The sequence below is a fragment of the Atta colombica genome, unplaced genomic scaffold (assembly GCF_001594045.1).
Source record: "Atta colombica isolate Treedump-2 unplaced genomic scaffold, Acol1.0 scaffold70, whole genome shotgun sequence".
Lineage (NCBI taxonomy): Eukaryota > Metazoa > Arthropoda > Insecta > Hymenoptera > Formicidae > Atta > Atta colombica.
The window spans coordinates 83,700-103,040 of record NW_017259562.1 but is presented as its reverse complement, the minus strand read 5'-3'; the positions used below and the strand labels follow the sequence as shown (position 1 = coordinate 103,040).

Genomic DNA, 19,341 nt, shown 5'->3' with positions numbered 1-19,341 from the left:
TAAAATATTTAATATTAATACAATAAAATATAATATAATTGTTCCGGAATAATCGTTGATTTAAATGTATTCTCGGCAACGGTGAATAAACCGACGCTTATAGAGCCGTCATCATTCAAAACATGCGTGTATCTCGTTCTAATCACGCTATTTATTTTAAATGAGCGCGAAAAGGTGACGATCGCGCATTCTGCGTGCGAGAAATTATAGTTCGCTTCCCGATACGGACCATTTATTCGTTGTAACGCTTCTTATCCCGAAGCTGAAGTGCGAACCACCTTGACGTTCTGTCGCGTATTACCGCTGCATTTTGTTACCTAACGTTCTCGGTAAACGCACACCGCGAGGGCAGGCAGTAGTGTGCGCGAATTGTCTAAATTTCCGACGAGATTTGCCGGCCTCGCTATCATAAGGTGAATTTGCCGATCGTAATCATGAATTCGGATCCGATCGACATCATAATCGGTGCCGATCTCTTTGGCATGCTTGTTCTCGACGGTATTCGAAAAGGTTTCAAACATGAGCTTACTGCAAATATGACACTCGGCTGAATTCTTTCCGGATAGCCTCGTTTCCGACTACTGAATCAATTTCCGCGCTTGCGCATCACGGAGTTGTTCTTGAAACTCTCAATCGCGATCTTCGTCGCTTTTGGGAGATTGAGGAAGTGCCTCAAAAAGCGCCTCGAAGCTCTGCGGAGCATTAGTGCAAAGAGCACTTCAGAACTACGCATTCCCGTATACCGGACGGATGGTATATCGTATTCGATTACCGTTTAAAAACGGACCACTTATCTCGATAGGCGAATCGCGCTATTGCTGTTTCGAGCTTTCGCCGCTTGGAACAATGCTTAATTTGAGATCCAATTATCGCTTCCGAATACCGCGAATTTCTCGCAGAGTATGAAACACTCGGTCATATGATCAAAAGTCCACCGACAGAAATTGTCAAATCAGAACAAACTTATTACATTTCGCATCACGTCTTACGTGCGACAGCAGTGCAACCATCCGCTTACGAATGGTTTTCAACGCTTCACGCCGCACAAAGGGGACATCATTGAACGATCACATACTCGTTGGCCCTAAACTCCAAAGGGATTTAGCTATTGTCTTAATGCAGTGACGCTGTTACGTGTTTAATCGCCGATATCGCCAAAATGTATTGGCAAATCTTAATTGACTCCCGAGACACACCGACTACCAGCGCATTGTGTGGCAACCTACCTCTGGCGGACCAATCACCGATTACCGCCTTCTTACTGTTACTTACGGCACAGCCGCCGCTCCCTACTTAGCCCTTTGGATCTTAGAACAACTCATAGATGATGAAGATGCTGAATTTCCGCTCGCGGTTCTCGTTTTACGTCATCAGATTGTGATTGGGAATTTCTTACTCTTACTTCTTACTCTGTATTGTAGACGACGCATAATTCTATTCGAAACGAATCTCAAACGTGCACAGTGTACATATTTTGAACAAGGCTCCTATTCTTGAAAAATATCGCATACAAAAAACTAAGAAATGCTAATATATGTTACAAATACTATATGTCTCTAGCTTTTCATACGAGATATTTTTTAAGAATAGAGACCTTGTTCCAATTGAATCGTGCACAATGTTACACTTTGTGCATTCCTATATACGTTTAGGTTAAAATATGTTAAGCAATTGGAAAGTACTCATAGTGTGTGCATGAGTAAATATACAGCAGTCACTATGTTGAAAACATAAATTCATTGCTTTTAAAATATAAATTCACTACTTTAGCAGAAAATTTATGTTTTTAAACTCAGACAGCCATCTACGTTCTGACAACGTTAGAATAATATCGCAAACATATGTTGAATACGTTGTTAAGATATTCGAGACGCGTCTGTGATATGTGGAGAATTTCTTTAAAATCTATTATGGCTGTGGAAATATCACTCGTTGGTGTGGTGGCTTCAGTGGAGAAATAGTGGGATTATCGTGTGCCTTTGGGTGGTGAGTGTTCTCGAACGATTTCCTGTGTGTAATCTCAATTCTACAGAAGTCTTGGTAGAGTGCAGACGTGTCTGTCTTTCCCATCTCAGTGTTGTGTCGCTCGAGTGTATCGCGCGAGTTTATAACTTGTGTAATTTTGTCCATCCGCCCTTTCGAGGATCCCGTCTTTAACTTATTATTTTCATTGTTAGCAGGGCAAATAGCACATATAAGTGAATAATCCGAGGCACTATGGCCTCGTTCCCCGGAAAGGAGGATGGAGATAATGGCGATGCTTCCAGCACGTCTTTTTCTCTTAATCCCCGATTCTTATTTTAGAACCTCCTTCTCCCTCTGAATCCAGTACAATTTCATCTCCCATCTCCCCGTATAGTGACCAAGTCTCACAAAAATTACTGCTGAAAAATATGTATGAGGAAGCGGTTTCGTGATGAACTTTCATTTAAACAAAGACGCATCTAGTGTAACGGTTGCGTCAGAAAGTGCTGACAGGGAACAAACCTCGAAAACTTTAAAAATTTAACACAGTTGCCCACGTGACCCTTAAGAATAAATTCAGCTCCAATGGATATTGATGAGGCAATAGAGGCAGGCTAAAAAGCGGCCGCTGCGAAATTCTACAGAGGAGGGCTCTATTTAAAGCGTGCAAGAATTTCCCGCCAAGAAGTGTGCAAACGTAAGCAATTCCAGCACGACGTCACACAGGCAAGTTCTAATATAGACGACAATACAAATCAGTCAGAATACGAGTAGAATTACGTCGCGCTATGGCCCGTATGTAGTGTATGTCTATTCTAATAGCCGAGATAACGCTATACATCCCACACTTATGAGCAGAATAATAGTTAAAGTCGATATTCCCGATATTCTCGAAATTAAGAAAATTGGTAATGGAAAAATAGTAGCAGTTAAAACTGCCACGAGGGCCAACCGTGAAGAATTCTACTTTCGCTAAGTTTCGCTAAGCTCAATCTAAGAGCCTTCATCCCAGCTTTCAAGGTTTTTAGGTCCAGGATAATACAGGATGTCTCCTAGCAATTTGAGTTAGACACAAGGAGGCTCTGGAATCATTAAAGGTCAAAAAATAGACATCCAGAGGTTGAATCGAAGGAGTGTTAAAGGTGACCAAATCGAATACGTTTCGTCCAGAAGTTCGTATTAAATTTGCAGGATAAATATTACCGCAAGAAGCGGTATATTATCTTTAAGATTAGGCACGAAGTTCGTCCATATATCCCCATGCCAAGGATATGTCATCTCTGTTATAGGGTGGGCCATGTAAGCGGCTTATGCAAAAGTACTCCCAGATGTTTAAACTGCAGCGAAAGTAGCGATACAGATAATCCGTACCGCATGCAAGAAGAAGTCTCCAAGTGCATCAATTCAATCAAGGCGAAACATTGGACCAACGATCGTACTTGTTATTGTCAAATAACATATCGTTAGCATAGCAGTTGTTGAAAATATCTCCATCGCCAAAAATGATGTAGAGAATGGATCCTCTCGATCTTGCTGAAAAATAACAGCAATTTTCCTGCTCTTCCTCGCAACAGAGAAAGAACATTTGAAAACTCTAATAGGTTTGATCTTTTAGGTGCTGAGGAGTTAGAGGGCGAATCTCAAACTTATGCTGAGATATTAAAACCTCATTCTTGTCTGCAATCATCGAGAAATAAAAACGCTTTCTCGAAAGGAGGAGTGACATCGCGTCTCGATAAAAAGACTCAGCCCAACATGACTCAGTATGCGTACGATACAAGAGCGCATCTCCAAGCTCTCAACGAAAACAATGGCAGAATCCTCTACTCATCTAGTAACGGCATTCCAAAATAAAGCCTCCACACAACCGGAATCTCACAATGCAAGCAGACAATAGTGCTTGCCCGGGAATTACAGATTTAATTCTCATAGCCACAAAAATCTTCACTCACTTCCAAAATAATAATCTATCCAGTCTATCATTAAACTAATATAAAATGGGTAGTTATTTTTCTAAATTAACTATAATCTTCGCCCGCTCCTCACTCTGGTGGAGTGGAAGGAGATTCTCTTAGAAATCCTCATAATGGTTTGAATTTCAATTATACACAGCAGCAGTATAATGACATACTTAATTTTGTCCATGAATTTGAATATGATAACAGATTTCGGAAATAATTTAGATATATCACAGGAACGCCGCAACTCGTTCTTCCGGAGTCTTAACGGCGCCGTTGCACGTCACATCGTTGAATCTGGCGGAGGAACTTAGTCTGCTCTCGTCGTTGTCGCCGAGTCGGTGACGCCGCGTCACTGTTCAAAAGTAAACCTTCAAAAATAAAATGACTAACAAATTAAAATCTTCCAATGAAATAGCCTTGAAATTAGGCATAATCTCCCATCGTTGCTCTCTGTAATATTAGGTGTACAACTTTGCTTCCGCCGTTTTTTTTCCGAAATTCGAGGCTTTATTGTAAAAAACTGGTTATACATTTATGATTCAAAGTATTGTCCATCGCTGGCCACTACTTTCTCCCATCTTTCGGGTAGCGTACGAATCCCGCGTCGAAAAAACTGGTCATCTTTTGAAGCTATCCACGAATCGATCCAATTTTTTATTTCTTCATAAGACCGGAAGTGCTGGTCAGCCAGGCCGTGTGCCATTGATCGAAACAAGTGATAGTCAGAGGGTGCAACATCTGGAGAATACGGCGGGTGGGATAGGACTTCCCATTTCAATGTTTCCAAGTATGTCTTGACCACTTTCGCAACATGGGGTCGAGCATTTTCATGTTGCAAAATCATTTTATCATGTCTCTCGTTGTATTGCGGCCGTTTGTCTTTCAATGCTCGGCTCAAACGCATCAATTGCGTTCGATACCGATCGCCTGTGATTGTTTCAGTCGGTTTTAACAGTTCATAATACACTATGCCGAGCTGGTCCCACCAAATACAGAGCATGACCTTGGACGTCAAAATCACCGCTCTTGAAGCGTTGAAATCACTCACGATACATTCTTTCACTAATAGCGGCCTCACCATAAGTATTTGAGAGCATTCGGTGAGCCTCAGCCGCAGATTTCTTCATATTGAAGCAAAAAATTAAAACCTCCCGCAAATGACGAGAATTTGGCTCGTAAACTGACATTTTCAATCGAGAATAACTTTATGATGCAGACACAAATCGACTAATGTTTCTATGAAGTTATGTTGACAGATGCCCAAGTTTATTGTATGACGTCTATGATCTATTTATTTCGACCATCACTTACCGCTAAAGCCATCTATAGGAAAACGGCGGAAGCAAAGTTGTACACCTAATAACATATTATGATATCCTTTATGTATAAGAGATTCTTCTTAAACAGAACAATAACAATTTAGCATCAAGGGATTTAACATAGTCAGAAGTGATATGGTTTAACCGAGAGATCAAGGCGTATGCATCATTATACAAGAAGACATGAAAGTCTTCACACAGTCCAAATGATAAAGTCATCGGCTTGTCTCTATGGGGATCCCTGCCAAACAATTAATCATCTCCTGTTCCATTGTGAGAAATTTAATCTGAATTTGTCTCCTATCCGTAACTACAATATATTGCTAATAAATTCCCTAATTCCTTCCCGAACCTTCTCCCTGCCCTTCACTCCCCTTCTCCCAAATTGTGTCGCCTGCTATTGGCTTACATGAAGGCCAATAAGCTTTTCTTTTAGACCTCCTTTGCTCCTCTCCTATGGCGTGTGGCTTACCGTTGGGTGGCAGCAGGCGTCTGGAAGCAGGGGGGAGGGGCAATCATTTCGATCGAAACTCTAGTAGATCGGTAATCCCCTCACAATTTATAATTTAGTACCGCGGATCTCAGTGGCCTAGTCTCAACCTATGAGTTACCTGGCCAACACACCAAGAAAAAGAAGAAGATGATGAAACATTCTTGAATGATTCATCCTTGAATGATTTGTTTTTTTAATATTCTTGAAACTTCCACGGGTACTTTCTATATAAAGATTATGCGTTCCGCAGGTTTCCTTTCGAGTCCATCATTTCTTGGAATGATGTGTTTTTTTTTCTTGCATAATACAGATAACCGCGTTGTAAATAAGAGATACAAATTATGCTTAAAATATATACACTAGAACAAGATATCTAAAATGAATTGTCAATTTTACAATGATGCTCGGTTATTGCATTGGGCGAATCCAGAGTTTATCTTGTCCGATGATAGGATTGCTTTAGGGGGTTTCTAAGCTGTTAAATCTTAATACGTCAGTTACAATGTAATTAGATAGAGATTCGATAATGTAAGGGTAGATGACCTTTATAGGGTAGATTTGAATTTTCTCTTGGTTTTGCACGCAATTTCCGTATCATAATATATTTTGCAATATTGAGTAAGAGCGATATGTTTTTTATTGTAATACTGTTTATTGTACTTTCTTAACTTTTGAGTGACCTCTGTCGCTATGTCTCTGTTTGAGTTTCTCTTTTTTTGTGAATCTTTATTTATGCCGGTTAAGTCATCTACTAATGCCCAATTTCTTCACATCTAGATAACTTTATCCAAGAGATATCTCCCAGAATACAATGGAGATATTTCTTGGATAAGGTTATCCGCAACTTATCTAAAAGAAATTGAGCATAAATCTGAAAAGGACTTATTCGTATGATTACGATAGTCGTAATCGAAAAATATTTTCGAGAAAGAGTTTTGATACTCGAAAATTTTTGATATTCGAATGATATGATATCATTCAAAACATGTAGTCACTTTTCCTAGTAATTCCTTCCACTCTATAGGCAACGCTACTAGTTTTTAAAGTGATGTCTTTAAAAAACAGGTTTACTTTTTCCATCATTCCATTTGCCCATGGTGAGGCCACGACGATGAGTCTATTACTTGTATTCATAGTCAGGCCTTATATTTAAGCTTTCTTAAATTTATCTTTAGATACTCTACGAATTATTTCATTGCTGAGCATCTAAAGATAAATTTAAGGAAGCCTTAAGTACAAGATCTGATTATGAATACGAACATATGTTTGACGGAATAACTGTTTATGAACTGTTTACGATTGAAATTTCGAATGTGTGAATGTAGTTCCTCTGTCGGAGATTATCTCACCTGAAGAACCGAAAGTGTCAAAGAGAGTTTTTAGATATGAATTCACTTCTTCAGTGGACTTTAGAGAAAAGCCAGATAAAACATGTGAATAAGTCTACTATGAAAATATGGCGATAGCCATCCGCAGTCTGCTAAAGCAGACTGAAATGATCAATATGTAAAATCTTAAACGGATCTCTCGACGTCGATTCTATTTGCATCTCACCTTAGTTTGAATGAGAAGAAAAGTTGGATATTACAGGTTAAACAATTATCGATATGTTCGGCAACCTTCCTTCTCATTTCCAGAAACCAACACGAGCTTACAATATTTTGTATCTTCTTGATATTGCAGTGTGCCATGGTATACGTTACAGTTTCGTCATGGTATACGCGAATTAAATTCGTGATCATTGATTCCGATATCACGAAATCAGTGTCTTTCCGGTATATTAATCCATCAATTAATTTGAATTTATCGTTATCTGAGAACTCCAGGTCATGTGCTATTGTTTAAAGGTGTGGATCCTTCAACTGCCTAAGTTCGAGTTCTCTCTCGAGGAGGAGAGCTTCGACGTAGTTAATAGCGCGACTTAAGGCGTCGGCGTGCGTCGCGCTATTAACTATTCATTCACTCGATGTTTCACGTGTAATTTTGCAAAGCGAATATCCATCGTGCGATCCTTGGGTTTAAGCCTTTGTAACGGCACATATAAGAGCATTATAACAGTCAGTTATAACCATATAGATATATATGGAATCGTTCGATAGCGCGTATCACTAACATTTCTAATTCGAAGCTGTGATAATTCTTCTCGGCTTGATTAATTGCTTGACTGAAATATATCATCGGTTTCCAATGACTGGTTGATAGTTTTTGGAGCAAAATTCCGCCTAAGCCGTCGACACTAGCATCCGTATGCAGTGTCTCTGGGATCGTACAAGATCAAAACTAGAGAAGCCGTTAATTCTTTTTTTAAACCTTCGAATGCCGTAATACAATATTTGTCAAAATCAAACCAGCTGTTTTACGTAAGAAATCTTTAAATGATTTAATTTTGACGGAGAAATCTCTGATAAATTTTCTAAAGTAATTGGCTAACCCCAAAAATCTTTGAACTTCAATAACATTACGCGAACGCGGAAATTGTCTGATTACATCGGTACGAAGGCTGATTGAAATTTCGTTGCGTGAATAATATATCCTAAATATTCGATACTTTGACGAAGGAATTGGCATTTATTGAGGTTGAGTTCAAAACCATGTTTCTTCAATGTCAGTAAGACGTCTTTCAAAATATTTAGGTTCGCTTTGACCGTTTTTGAGGCGATCATAATATTATCAATGTACACGATAACTCTATTCCTCTAAGTTGATAGTTTTCTCCGACAGAAGCGTTCAAATTTCTTCCATGCAGCGCTTTTCCGACATCGTGTTTCCTACCTATTTTTTTCGGGAATAACCGTTTGGTTTCCTTCTTTTTGTTCCGTGCATTTACCTTTGTCCATTAATCATACTTGATCATACTTGATTGATCTATCAATCAAGAGGAATCAAGATAGGAATACCTAGAATCTCTATAGTAAAACAGAATTTGGCTATAATATTTTTTTAATGCCATCTAATGGGAAAAACGCCACGAACTTTTTCCCATACCTAATATATACAGCGTAACTCTCCTAACTTTATGTTGTCCAAAATGAAGTGCACATACGCGAAATAATTGCCCAGTAACACTATTTAAATTTCTATTTCACTTCTTTCTTTTTCTCTTTCAGGACCATTTAAATATCGAGTAGCTGAAATACAGATCAGAGAAAGAAGAAAAGAAAGCGTGACGATGGATCTTATCTCTGCTGCGACGCGCGCATACATACACACACACACACACACACATACACACACACAAAAGGTGTAAATTCTACCGGGCAACCTCCACGCGATACACCTTGGATAATGCTAATGCTGGCTGTACTTTTAATCTTCATAACTCGAGATTTACTTAATCAAAAAATATTTTATTATAGAATTTTGGAAAGTTCTTGACATTGGCTATTAGATGCTAGAATAAAAAATAGGATGTTTCATTTTAAAAAATCGAAGTAATCTTGATCTGATTTTGGCAAAGCCATCCAAGGTCAAACTGATATGATCAATAAATATATCTTTTTAAACTATACAATTTTGGTCTGAACATATTTTTTTTGGATCTTATCCTGCGGAGATAAAAAAATGGATGGGTGGCCTGAAACATCCTGTATATGTCCTGTACATGCTTTAAGTCATGCACGACATATTTATAAGATATATACATATTTATAAGATATATACGATCCAAATAATATTTGTATCTCGAATGTGTATCATACACACTCGAGATATTTCACACATAGGTGAGAATACGTAGACGATATCTTTGAATTGACAAGGTATTGCGGCTTCCGACAAGGACAATCATGACGTCGGTCTCGGCGACACGAAATCTTCACATCTAGGCTCCGTCGTCATCGCCAGTCCGCGGCTTCTATGATCTAACGATCTACGATATCCAATAGGGATCCACGACATCTAATAGGGTCGGATCCGCGGGACGAAGATGGCGGTGGGGATCAGTGTCGCCGAGGAGTAGTATCTCTTATCACTTCTAACCACGCAGAAGGCCATGATACATTCGAGTGTATTCGAGAATAAAACGTTACTGTGCAGTGTTGTGTATAAAATTCAGGGTGACAGTTTAATTTTGTGAATCCGACTCAAGGCAATAGCCTCCAGGTGTCTGTCGTGAGTCAGGGCGACAACTCTTAGTATTTCATTTTATAATTAATTATTGTCGAATAGTAAAAAACTCAAGGCATGTTATAATTATAAATTGTAACCTGTCATGTAAAATAAACTACGTACGAAACTATAATGTTGTTGTTATTAAGATATTGTTATTAAGACATTCGTACTGATCACAAAACAATATACAGCGTCGTCACCAAAATCTGGACAAATTGAACAATTTCTTTAAAATGTTTTTAATGAAAAATTAAATATTACAAAAAATTTTTTTACATGATTGGGAGGTCAAAATTCCTTGGACCAAAATATATCAACATTGTCTGAGAATCAATTTTGAATCAAATAACTCGTATGAGCCAATGCACCGTCCCGCTGAAAAACATATGATCTTTCGGACTTTCCATCCATGACTTCACTACGTCCATCAGAACGATTGCCCTAAGTCATCCGAAATCAGCGCTTGAACCCTTTCAACGAGACTACGAGGTGCGTTCTTTTGAGTGACTCGCTGGCATATTGGTACCTTTGTTGGACTGTTTCTAAAGCAGTATATTTTGCCACAAGTATATTTTTTCATAAATGATTGATCTCGAGTATCCAAAGAATCGAATTATTTCCATTGCTGAGCGCCTAGCGCGAAGACCTTCGATGATCGCGGCTCTTCGATTATACTTCGCACTTGATTTCAACATTACCATTTTGAAAATATGACTATTTACTAGAAGCATTACGCTTTCTCAGACGCACACAACCTCTGGCGGAGGCAATATAGTGAAAAATTTAAATTGAACTTTGTCCAGATTTAGACACATCTTGTATATATAATATATTGATATATATAGGATATGATTAGTAATTCAAAAATGGAAAATCTATGCGCTATGATATATATAAGGAGCATTCGTTTATGCAGCGGTTAGCGTTAAGAGTATCATTTAATTCTTATTTAATACTCGGTAAACAAAGATAAAATAATACTTCTGCACTAACCACTGCGTAACAATAGATTTTTTAACCTTAAGCCATAAGAAATGGACGAATCACAATTGATTATTCTTCTCGCATTCGGCTGTAATTGGCCAGTTTCTTATGGCTTAGATTTAAAATATCTACTATTGTAGATTCTAATGAAACTTTAGTTGGACGATGTCTCTCTCTCTCTCTCTAAGCCTCAGCACAATGGTCGTAAACGAGTCGCGAATCGTGAGTCATATATCAACGCACAATGCTTTGATGAATAAGAAACATAATCTTACATATCAAATCCTTCATAAATTAATCGAATCAGTACATATGCAAAAAATTTTTATTTATTTTTGCAATGTTGCAATAATACAATTGTTAATAATTATAATAATGTACATTTGTTAACAACTTAACGAAGGATTTAATAACATAAGATTTTTTTTTTAATCATTTCGAAATTTGTTACACATGCATTGACAATTTATCTAAAGTATTAAAATATTTGGAAAGTTATATAATGTAGTTATGTCACTTATTGTTAACGATTTATAATTTCACCAAAATAACCGCAGGGGATCGATTCTGTATCTTAAAACGAATCCTACATTTCAAGTGTGAATCCTACATTTCAAGTATCATGAGTTTATTCATAACGACCTCAAGCAGCTCCCAAGAAACAAAATGAACAATACTTATGGATCTTCATGATATTCAAGGGCTACAATTGTGCAATGCGAAACATGGGGCGGTATTCATAGTTCGTTTTTATTTTAAAACTGTCTTAAATTTCTTATGGCCACAACACACTCTTGCATAATGCACAGTACATAATGGAATCAACCAATCAAAATTCTTCTTTTTCATGGAATGGAAAGAAAGAAAAGATTCTGATTAGTTGACTTGCTTACGCACTATGCGTTATACAAAGTTTGTGCTGCGACCTTTAAAATGTTAATACAGTCCTCAGATTGACTTACGACATTTTAAGATTGTACTTAGACTAAGACAGTCTTAAGCCCATTCTACATTGTCGTATCGCAGCGTTGAAAGCTTCACGCAGTTGAAAGCTTCACGCGATTTTAGGGGTGCAGCCACAATAGAAAGACTAAGGAATTAGGAATAAGGAATAAAGATTTCAACTTATCAGATATCGGATACACTAGAATACACGGTTTCTGATAGGTTGAAATTGTTAATTGTTAATCATTATTTCTTATTCCTTCTATTGTAGCTGCACCTTAAAATTGAAGCATCGGATTGGGTGAAGTAATAAACTTGTGACTTGCGACACTTAGAGTGTATAGATCTAAAGTAGTATTCTAATTAGTTCATTAGCTTAAGTTCACATCTTAAGGTTACTGTTATAGAAATTTTGTCTGCGACAGTCCTTAAGCTGGTTTTATATTGGTTATATCGTAGAGTTGTATTGTAACATCGTGAGACTTTAACAATTGATCTTCGGATTGACTGACGCAACAAATTTATGACCTGCAACATTTACGATACGACCAATGTAGAACAAGCTTTAAATATAAGAATCGACTATGAATACCGAACTGTTTCGTATCGTGAAGTTGGTACTAAATCTTTCCTTGTCAAGTAAAAAATTGCTATCAGTCAAGTATTCCCCTCTTATTTAACGGTGAAAGAGAATTATATTCGAAGATGATTGATTAATTTTTACAGATTACGCCATTACGGTATACGTCATTATGGCATATGGCATACAGTTACGGCCAATATAAATGCTCCCTTACTGTAACCTGTATCTCTTATTGGAAAGCTCCCCCTATGTATGAGCACGTCATACTACATAATCACGCATAACCTGCAATTGCAAAGTAAGTTAAATGGCCGTTATTACTCCCTATCTCTATCTCGATTAGCTCGTATTGCGATAACATCTATCAAATCCAATGCGGTGCATCTGATACACACCACACACACACGCGCGCGCGCGCGCACACACACACACACACACACACACACACACACACACACACACACACATATACGGCAGTAGTGTATTTTTTTCAGATGAGATCAACTTTGCCTATTTGATTCACGCGCATGATGATTTACGCACATGCACCATATTGAATTTCCAAATTAGGAACGAATTTTCGAGATGATTGAACCAAATTTGGATTAATCAAGAGACCAAGAGCCTACAGTTGCTTTCTATTTATTCTGATTTTCAGATAATACTCACTTATAACGTCGTAACTCAGTTAAATTCGCGTTCCTTTTGCATTCTAACAAAGGAGATTCAACTGAGTTTTTAACTATAATCTACATAAGATCGAAATCATGTGCTCTAAATGAGTCGTAAATTCACTTCAGAAAGTTCAAAGTGAAGTTATGAGTCTGTGTTAACATGTGATAACTTTTTATTAAAGTAAGAAAATAGTGGTGTCATTAATTCGAATCTGAGTATAAAATATTCGACACTCATACTTTAGACTCAGTTTCACCTATGTAAATAGAAAGCAATTTAAATAGAAAGCAAAACAAAAAATGAGCCGGTTTCACCAACGCCGATTAGGTACTTGTTGATCGGCCGATTAACTTTGTCACCAGAATTGCCAACAGCAAGACTTAAAAATCTATTTTAATTTTTAACCTATTCATGACAAGAAAACAGTATAATGTGGATAATAAATTAGATTTTGAAATATAAAATACATTTTGAGTGCATATTTACAAATATGTGTTTTGTAACAGATTCGTTGTCAAGAAATTATAGGTTAAACATGATAAGTTTTTATTTTATCAGTTGGCAACAAAATTTAATCGGTGGATCAAGTACTGATCGAGTGACTGGCGTCTGACTGGTGAAACATTATCAAACATGGTGAAACCGGCCCTATGTCGATAGGATAATTTCATTGACTGAAGAGAATTATATTAAGGTCATCAAAGATGAGATTTAACACAGTTTCAGATAAAATCAGACTTGATTAGTGATTAATTTGTCGAATGCGATATTTCTAATTATGTGATTAGTTGCACAATTTATTTGGCGATAATTGCTTGCTATTAGAAAGAGAAAGATTAGATTAGCGACAACGAATTATATATATAAAGAATATGTAATAAAGTAAGCAATAGACTGCTCGCCGATTAAAGTTGCTTTCTTTTTAGGAGACATAAATCGACAGTTTAACATATACTTGAACATAGTTTATCACATTGAAATGGAACGCGATATGTGCAGTGTGTGCCGCCATCTTTTAATATCTACTCTTAAAAGATTTTAATCAAAGATTTTGGTCAAAAAATAGAACAAAATGATGGAAACTGGTTGTGTATACATCTCTCTAGCAAAGACAAAGTGTGTCGAATAAGTTTGAACAAAATTATTGTAAATGGAAAGTGACGTGTGTCGATTTGTATCAAGTATATCAACTGTGTCTCCTAAAAGGAAAGCAGCTTAAGCAGCCCATGTTAATCGGAATTTAGTTGAAGCTACAAGAAAATCAAGAAAATCGAATGAAAACAAACGTCACCGTTGGTTTCCTCGAACCTACCAGCAGAGACGGCAGAGACCTCTGCTGTTCTGCTGCTTGTGGCTGCTCAATTATCCCTCTCTCTCTTTCTTTCTCTATTTTTCTCTCCTTTTCTTTCAGCGTGTCTGTTTCGTGTGAGAATTTCTCTTCCGATGGTTTAACCACAGCAGTGTCGAGAAAATTCAGTGGCTTGAAACGACTTTAATGCGATCCTATTCCTGTCCTGGCGTGAGTCGATTCGCGGCTGTGGCTGATCACCACGCTCTTCCGTAGGAAAATGGCGGCAAGATAGATCCGGTGTTATTTTGAAAGGTGCGTTTCTCCTGTGATGAGCGAATGAGTACTATGGATATTTCGAGTATGCTCGAAGTACAGGTGAAGGAAGAAACAGATGTCAAGGAGAACGGTAAGCATAGTAATAAACATAGGCGTGACGGAGTAAATGGCAATGATGCGCGGCTTCCGTGTAACTAGGATAATTTTCATGAGTATTACCTACTCTAACCTATTTACTTACTTGGCATGGTTTTCTGTTCAGTAACACCAGAAAATGATCAGACATCCAGCGTGACCAGCATGGCCCTCGCCCCGTTCTCTCAGGAGGAGAGCAATTATCACAAGCTCATATTCGGCAACGGTCAGCTCTCTAAACAAGCATGCCTTGGCTTGTAACGTGTAGTTCCTAGTTTAGTTTGTAGTTTAGTTTCGCTTTCTAATTGTGCTCTAGAACCTAAGGTTTGTTTGTAATAAGGGATATAAATTACACGATGGAGATTCGCTTCTCACGAAACTGTGAGAATTTTGTATCATAGTATAAATTTAATATCCAATTTTGTTTTTAGATATTGCATCAGTGCGATTCCGTAGAATTCATTGTACAGCCTGCGATGTACACATTGGTTCGGCTCCGGCACAAGCGCATAATATGTTTGAACATCCTGTACTTCGTACATTATTGTGTTCAAGTTGTCGGGATTTTTATGGCGATGGCTGTTTTGAACAAGGTAATGTTATAATTAATGTATGTTTGTCTTATATGTTACCTACTTATTTGTGCTTGTATCTGGATATAATTGTATAATTTATATTTTTACTTTGCTCTTAGGTGATGATGCTACAGATATGTTCTGTCGTTGGTGTGCCAATGGTGGCAATTTGTACTGTTGCTCCTATTGCAGCAATACATTCTGTTATAAATGTATAAGGAGAAACTTTTCGTCCTTAGTGAGAAAGAAGATCGAAGCTGATGAAAAATGGAAATGTTTTGTGTGCCATCCAAGTGATTTGTATAATGCAAGAGCTGTATGTTGGGCTCTACTTCAACATGTACAAACAGTGAAAAGGTATCATAAAGTATCACAAAAATATTACATTACACGAATGTATTAATTTGTATTGAATTATATTTCATTCCAGTGTAGAAATCTTTATTGACATTCATATTTGATACGGTGCTATTTTAGGATACTTTCGCAGGACAAGAAAATGAGCAGTCAAGAGATCGAGGAGAAGATGAATTTGGACGAATCAACATGTTGTCCGCGCAGAAGTAAACGTAAGCGACGAAGACTCGAATCCAATTCCGAGGAAGAAGACGAAACGTATTCACCTAAAGCCAATGGGATACCGGGACATATAAAACGTAAACAACTGAGAAGATTCAGACCGATGGTGCAAAATGGCATTGTTACGAAAGGAACACAGTTTACTAACCGAATGCCAATTCCTATTAGACCACGCCCGACCACATTCCTTACCGGTCAATCTTTTAATGCCGAATCAGCGAAATCTGTCGTCAGTCATAAAAATTCAACTGTAACCCCATCAGAAAGTATCGTTCTTTCATCGCCCAGTGTAATCAATACTTCAAATACTTCGTTACCATCGAGATTCGATCCCAATGCATTGCAGCAGCAATCATCTCCCTTGTATCGCACATCTTTTATGAATCCCTCGGGATCCACTGCTTACATTCAAACACCTATTCCGATGAATCGGATTATTCTCCCGCCACAGGCACAGTCGCAGCCGCAGTTGACGTACCAGCCGCAGCAAGCGAGTTCTTATCAATCGTCGCAATCGCTTCAATCTTCACCAAACACAATGGTGTCTATACCTAATCCAGTGGACAGCAGACCTCTATTTATTCTTCCAAAGCCAAAAGATTTGGGTATAACGTTAACTCCTAACATAATCGATCTCGATAGCGATTCCGATGATGAACCAAGAGTTGTTGGGCAAATTGATTTGACGATCGACACAGACAAAGACAACATCGACATCGATAAGATTGTACCTGTTGCTCTCACCTGGGAGAAGAATGACGACGGTAGCGTAAGAGAGGAACAGCCTCTGAGAATGACATGCGCGACTATAAAAAAAGATGTCTCTTTCAGCGAAATGATGTTACCACATAGCCAAGAATTGGATAAACTTTTAAACGATGCAAAGGAAAAGATGTATAATTTCTTTGAGTTGAACAATACAGTCGAAAACATTGAAATAAAAGCGCGACAGAAAATCCTGCATTTCTATTGCAATATGCGTGACACGGTTTTTCAATTGGTACACATCAACGATAGGATAGTACGTCAATACATCGAATGGAGGAGATCTCAGAAGACGGAAATGGAAACGGAAACATTGTCGATTAATGAAAATTCATTGGAATCGTCCCGAGAAAATGTAGATATTCCCTTAGATATGATTTGCGTCAACGATTCTGATACCGAATCTGACTACGAAAATCAGGAATGTCAGATAATAGAGCCATCCGATTTAGTTAAAGATAATAATATTATTAAGAATTTATTATTTTGTAAAAAAAATGTTGTGCATCGTGGTATTGGTGATGATAGTGTGCACTTGTCTGTAGACAAAGCAATTCAGGTATATGATATTGTCTCTAGGGATTATGAGAAATGCATTGGTTATTCTATGCTTATGAAAACCGCCTATGGCCCAAAAACAGACGATAGTGTTTTCCCCAGTGTGAATTCCCCACTTACGTCTGACAAAAATTTTGGCAAATACGAAGAACAGTTTATCTACTATTTGCAGCACATAGAAGATAATGGCATTGAGACGGAAGATTCGAAGGGTTTGATAAATTTGGAAGAAACGCCACTTCAGGAATTGCAAACGGATCTATCATTCACTTCGCATTTGTTTCAAAATATTGATTTACCTGTTGAATCTACTGATCAATTGAAAAATTATCGCCAAGGAATAAATATCGATGTATCTATTCTATCTACCGATCAATTGAAAAATTCTCAATCAAAAGAAAATATCGAGTCATCTGCTGTATCTAGCAGTCAACTAAAAAATTGTCAACAAGAGGAAAATATTGATTTATCTGTTTTATCTATCGACCAATTGAAAAATTGCCAGCAAGAAGAAAATAATGATTTGTCTATTGTACCTGTCAAACAATTGGATAACTGTCAACAAGAGAAAAATATCGATTTGCCTATTGTATCGGTTGAGCAATTGAAAAATTGCCAACAAGAAAAACACTTGAGTAATAACATTGACTCAGTGACCGAAGATGACAAAAGTGACACACTGGATAAGAATGACGAAGAAATTGTTAATAATTTTAATTTTAAGGTACAAGAAGTAAATATAGAATTGAATGATAAGTTTCAACTAACGGAATTGCCAACAATTCATATAGATACAATGAATGATGTGATTGTGTCACATAATGAAGCAAATTCAAATAAAAATGATATAATAAATATAGAAGTAGCTGCTTCCACGGAAAGTGAGGAGGATTATACTATTATCGATGATTAATGAGAAGGGATTATTTATTAATTGTATTGTTGTAGATTAAATACTCTTACCATTCAATTTTGGAATTGATCATTATAATATAAATGCATCTTGATTTGAAATTTTGATATCTCAAAAATAATTTGTATTGTATAAAAGTTGTAAATTTCATTTTTAGATTTTAAAAAGATATATGAAGTAAAAAAAAAGTTCGTTTTCAACGGGAATTCGCATTTATTCCAAATATACATATATATACATATTTTCAACATTAAATTAATGTCAAGAATATGCTTTAACAAATATCTTAGAAAAAAAAAACAGATCTCTAAATCTTATTTAGCAAATTAACAATAAATAATATAATTTTTTTAATTCTATGATTAAAAATGTAATAATATATGTACATATACAATTTTTCCTAATTTTCTACAAATTTTTCTTATTCAATAATAAAATCAGTAACGTTGATCGGTTTTTTTAACAATTTATATTTTCGTTACTGAATAAAAATGTCTTAGTAAATTTAAATTAAAAAATTTCGAAATTAAAAAATTGAAATCATAGTGGAAAATTCGAAAAAATATGTAAAATTAGAAAGATGAAAAATTAAATATCTGTATATATACTCTTTGATACTTTTTTATTTTCTAGTTTTCATAAAAAGCAGCTTTTTATTTACCTTTTTTTTTTTCAATTTTTAAATTTTCGGCAGTTTAAAGGACATTTCTTTCTACCCAAAACTCTTCGTATATTGAATATTATTCCTATAATCATTAACTATTATTATTGTAATTATCACTCCCATAACAATTGGTATACGAAATATTTCGTACAGGTATAATGATATATTTATATGATTTATATGATTATACAGGTATAATGATATTATAAAAATAATCGATACAGATGTATTAATATTTTTTCTTACGTATTAAACATACTGAACTTTATTTCTTTTTATATTAATTATATTGAGTATATATGAAAAATGTAACACAAGTGATAATTATTATTTTACTTTAAATTTTAGCACAAAGTTTGCAATAAAATATAAAATATGATTTTATTAAAAAAAATTTTTTTTCTTTATTTTCCACTATTTAAAAAAAAAAATCTTTCAATTTTATTTAAATATGTAGTTTAAATATGTAGTTTAAATATGTAGTTTACATGAACTTGTACATAATAGCATTGAACGCTATGTAAAAAAATATAAATAAGATGTTAAACGG

At 36.3% G+C, this 19,341-nt stretch overlaps 1 protein-coding gene across 2 annotated transcripts; it reads left to right on the top strand.

Moving 5' to 3' along the window:
- The first annotated feature begins 14,428 nt into the window (after positions 1-14,428).
- Positions 14,429-18,131, top strand: LOC108692428. 2 transcript variants are annotated; one of them, XM_018200662.1, is made up of 5 exons: positions 14,429-14,732; positions 14,865-14,963; positions 15,169-15,330; positions 15,432-15,669; positions 15,790-18,131. In XM_018200662.1, the coding sequence occupies exons 1-5, from the start codon at positions 14,663-14,665 to the stop codon at positions 18,125-18,127; spliced, it is 2,907 nt and encodes a 968-aa protein (XP_018056151.1). In that variant the 5' UTR covers positions 14,429-14,662; the 3' UTR covers positions 18,128-18,131. The 2 variants fall into 2 exon arrangements, with proteins under 2 accessions (XP_018056151.1, XP_018056154.1); XM_018200665.1 differs by lacking the exon at positions 14,865-14,963.
- Positions 18,132-19,341: the final 1,210 nt, after the last annotated feature.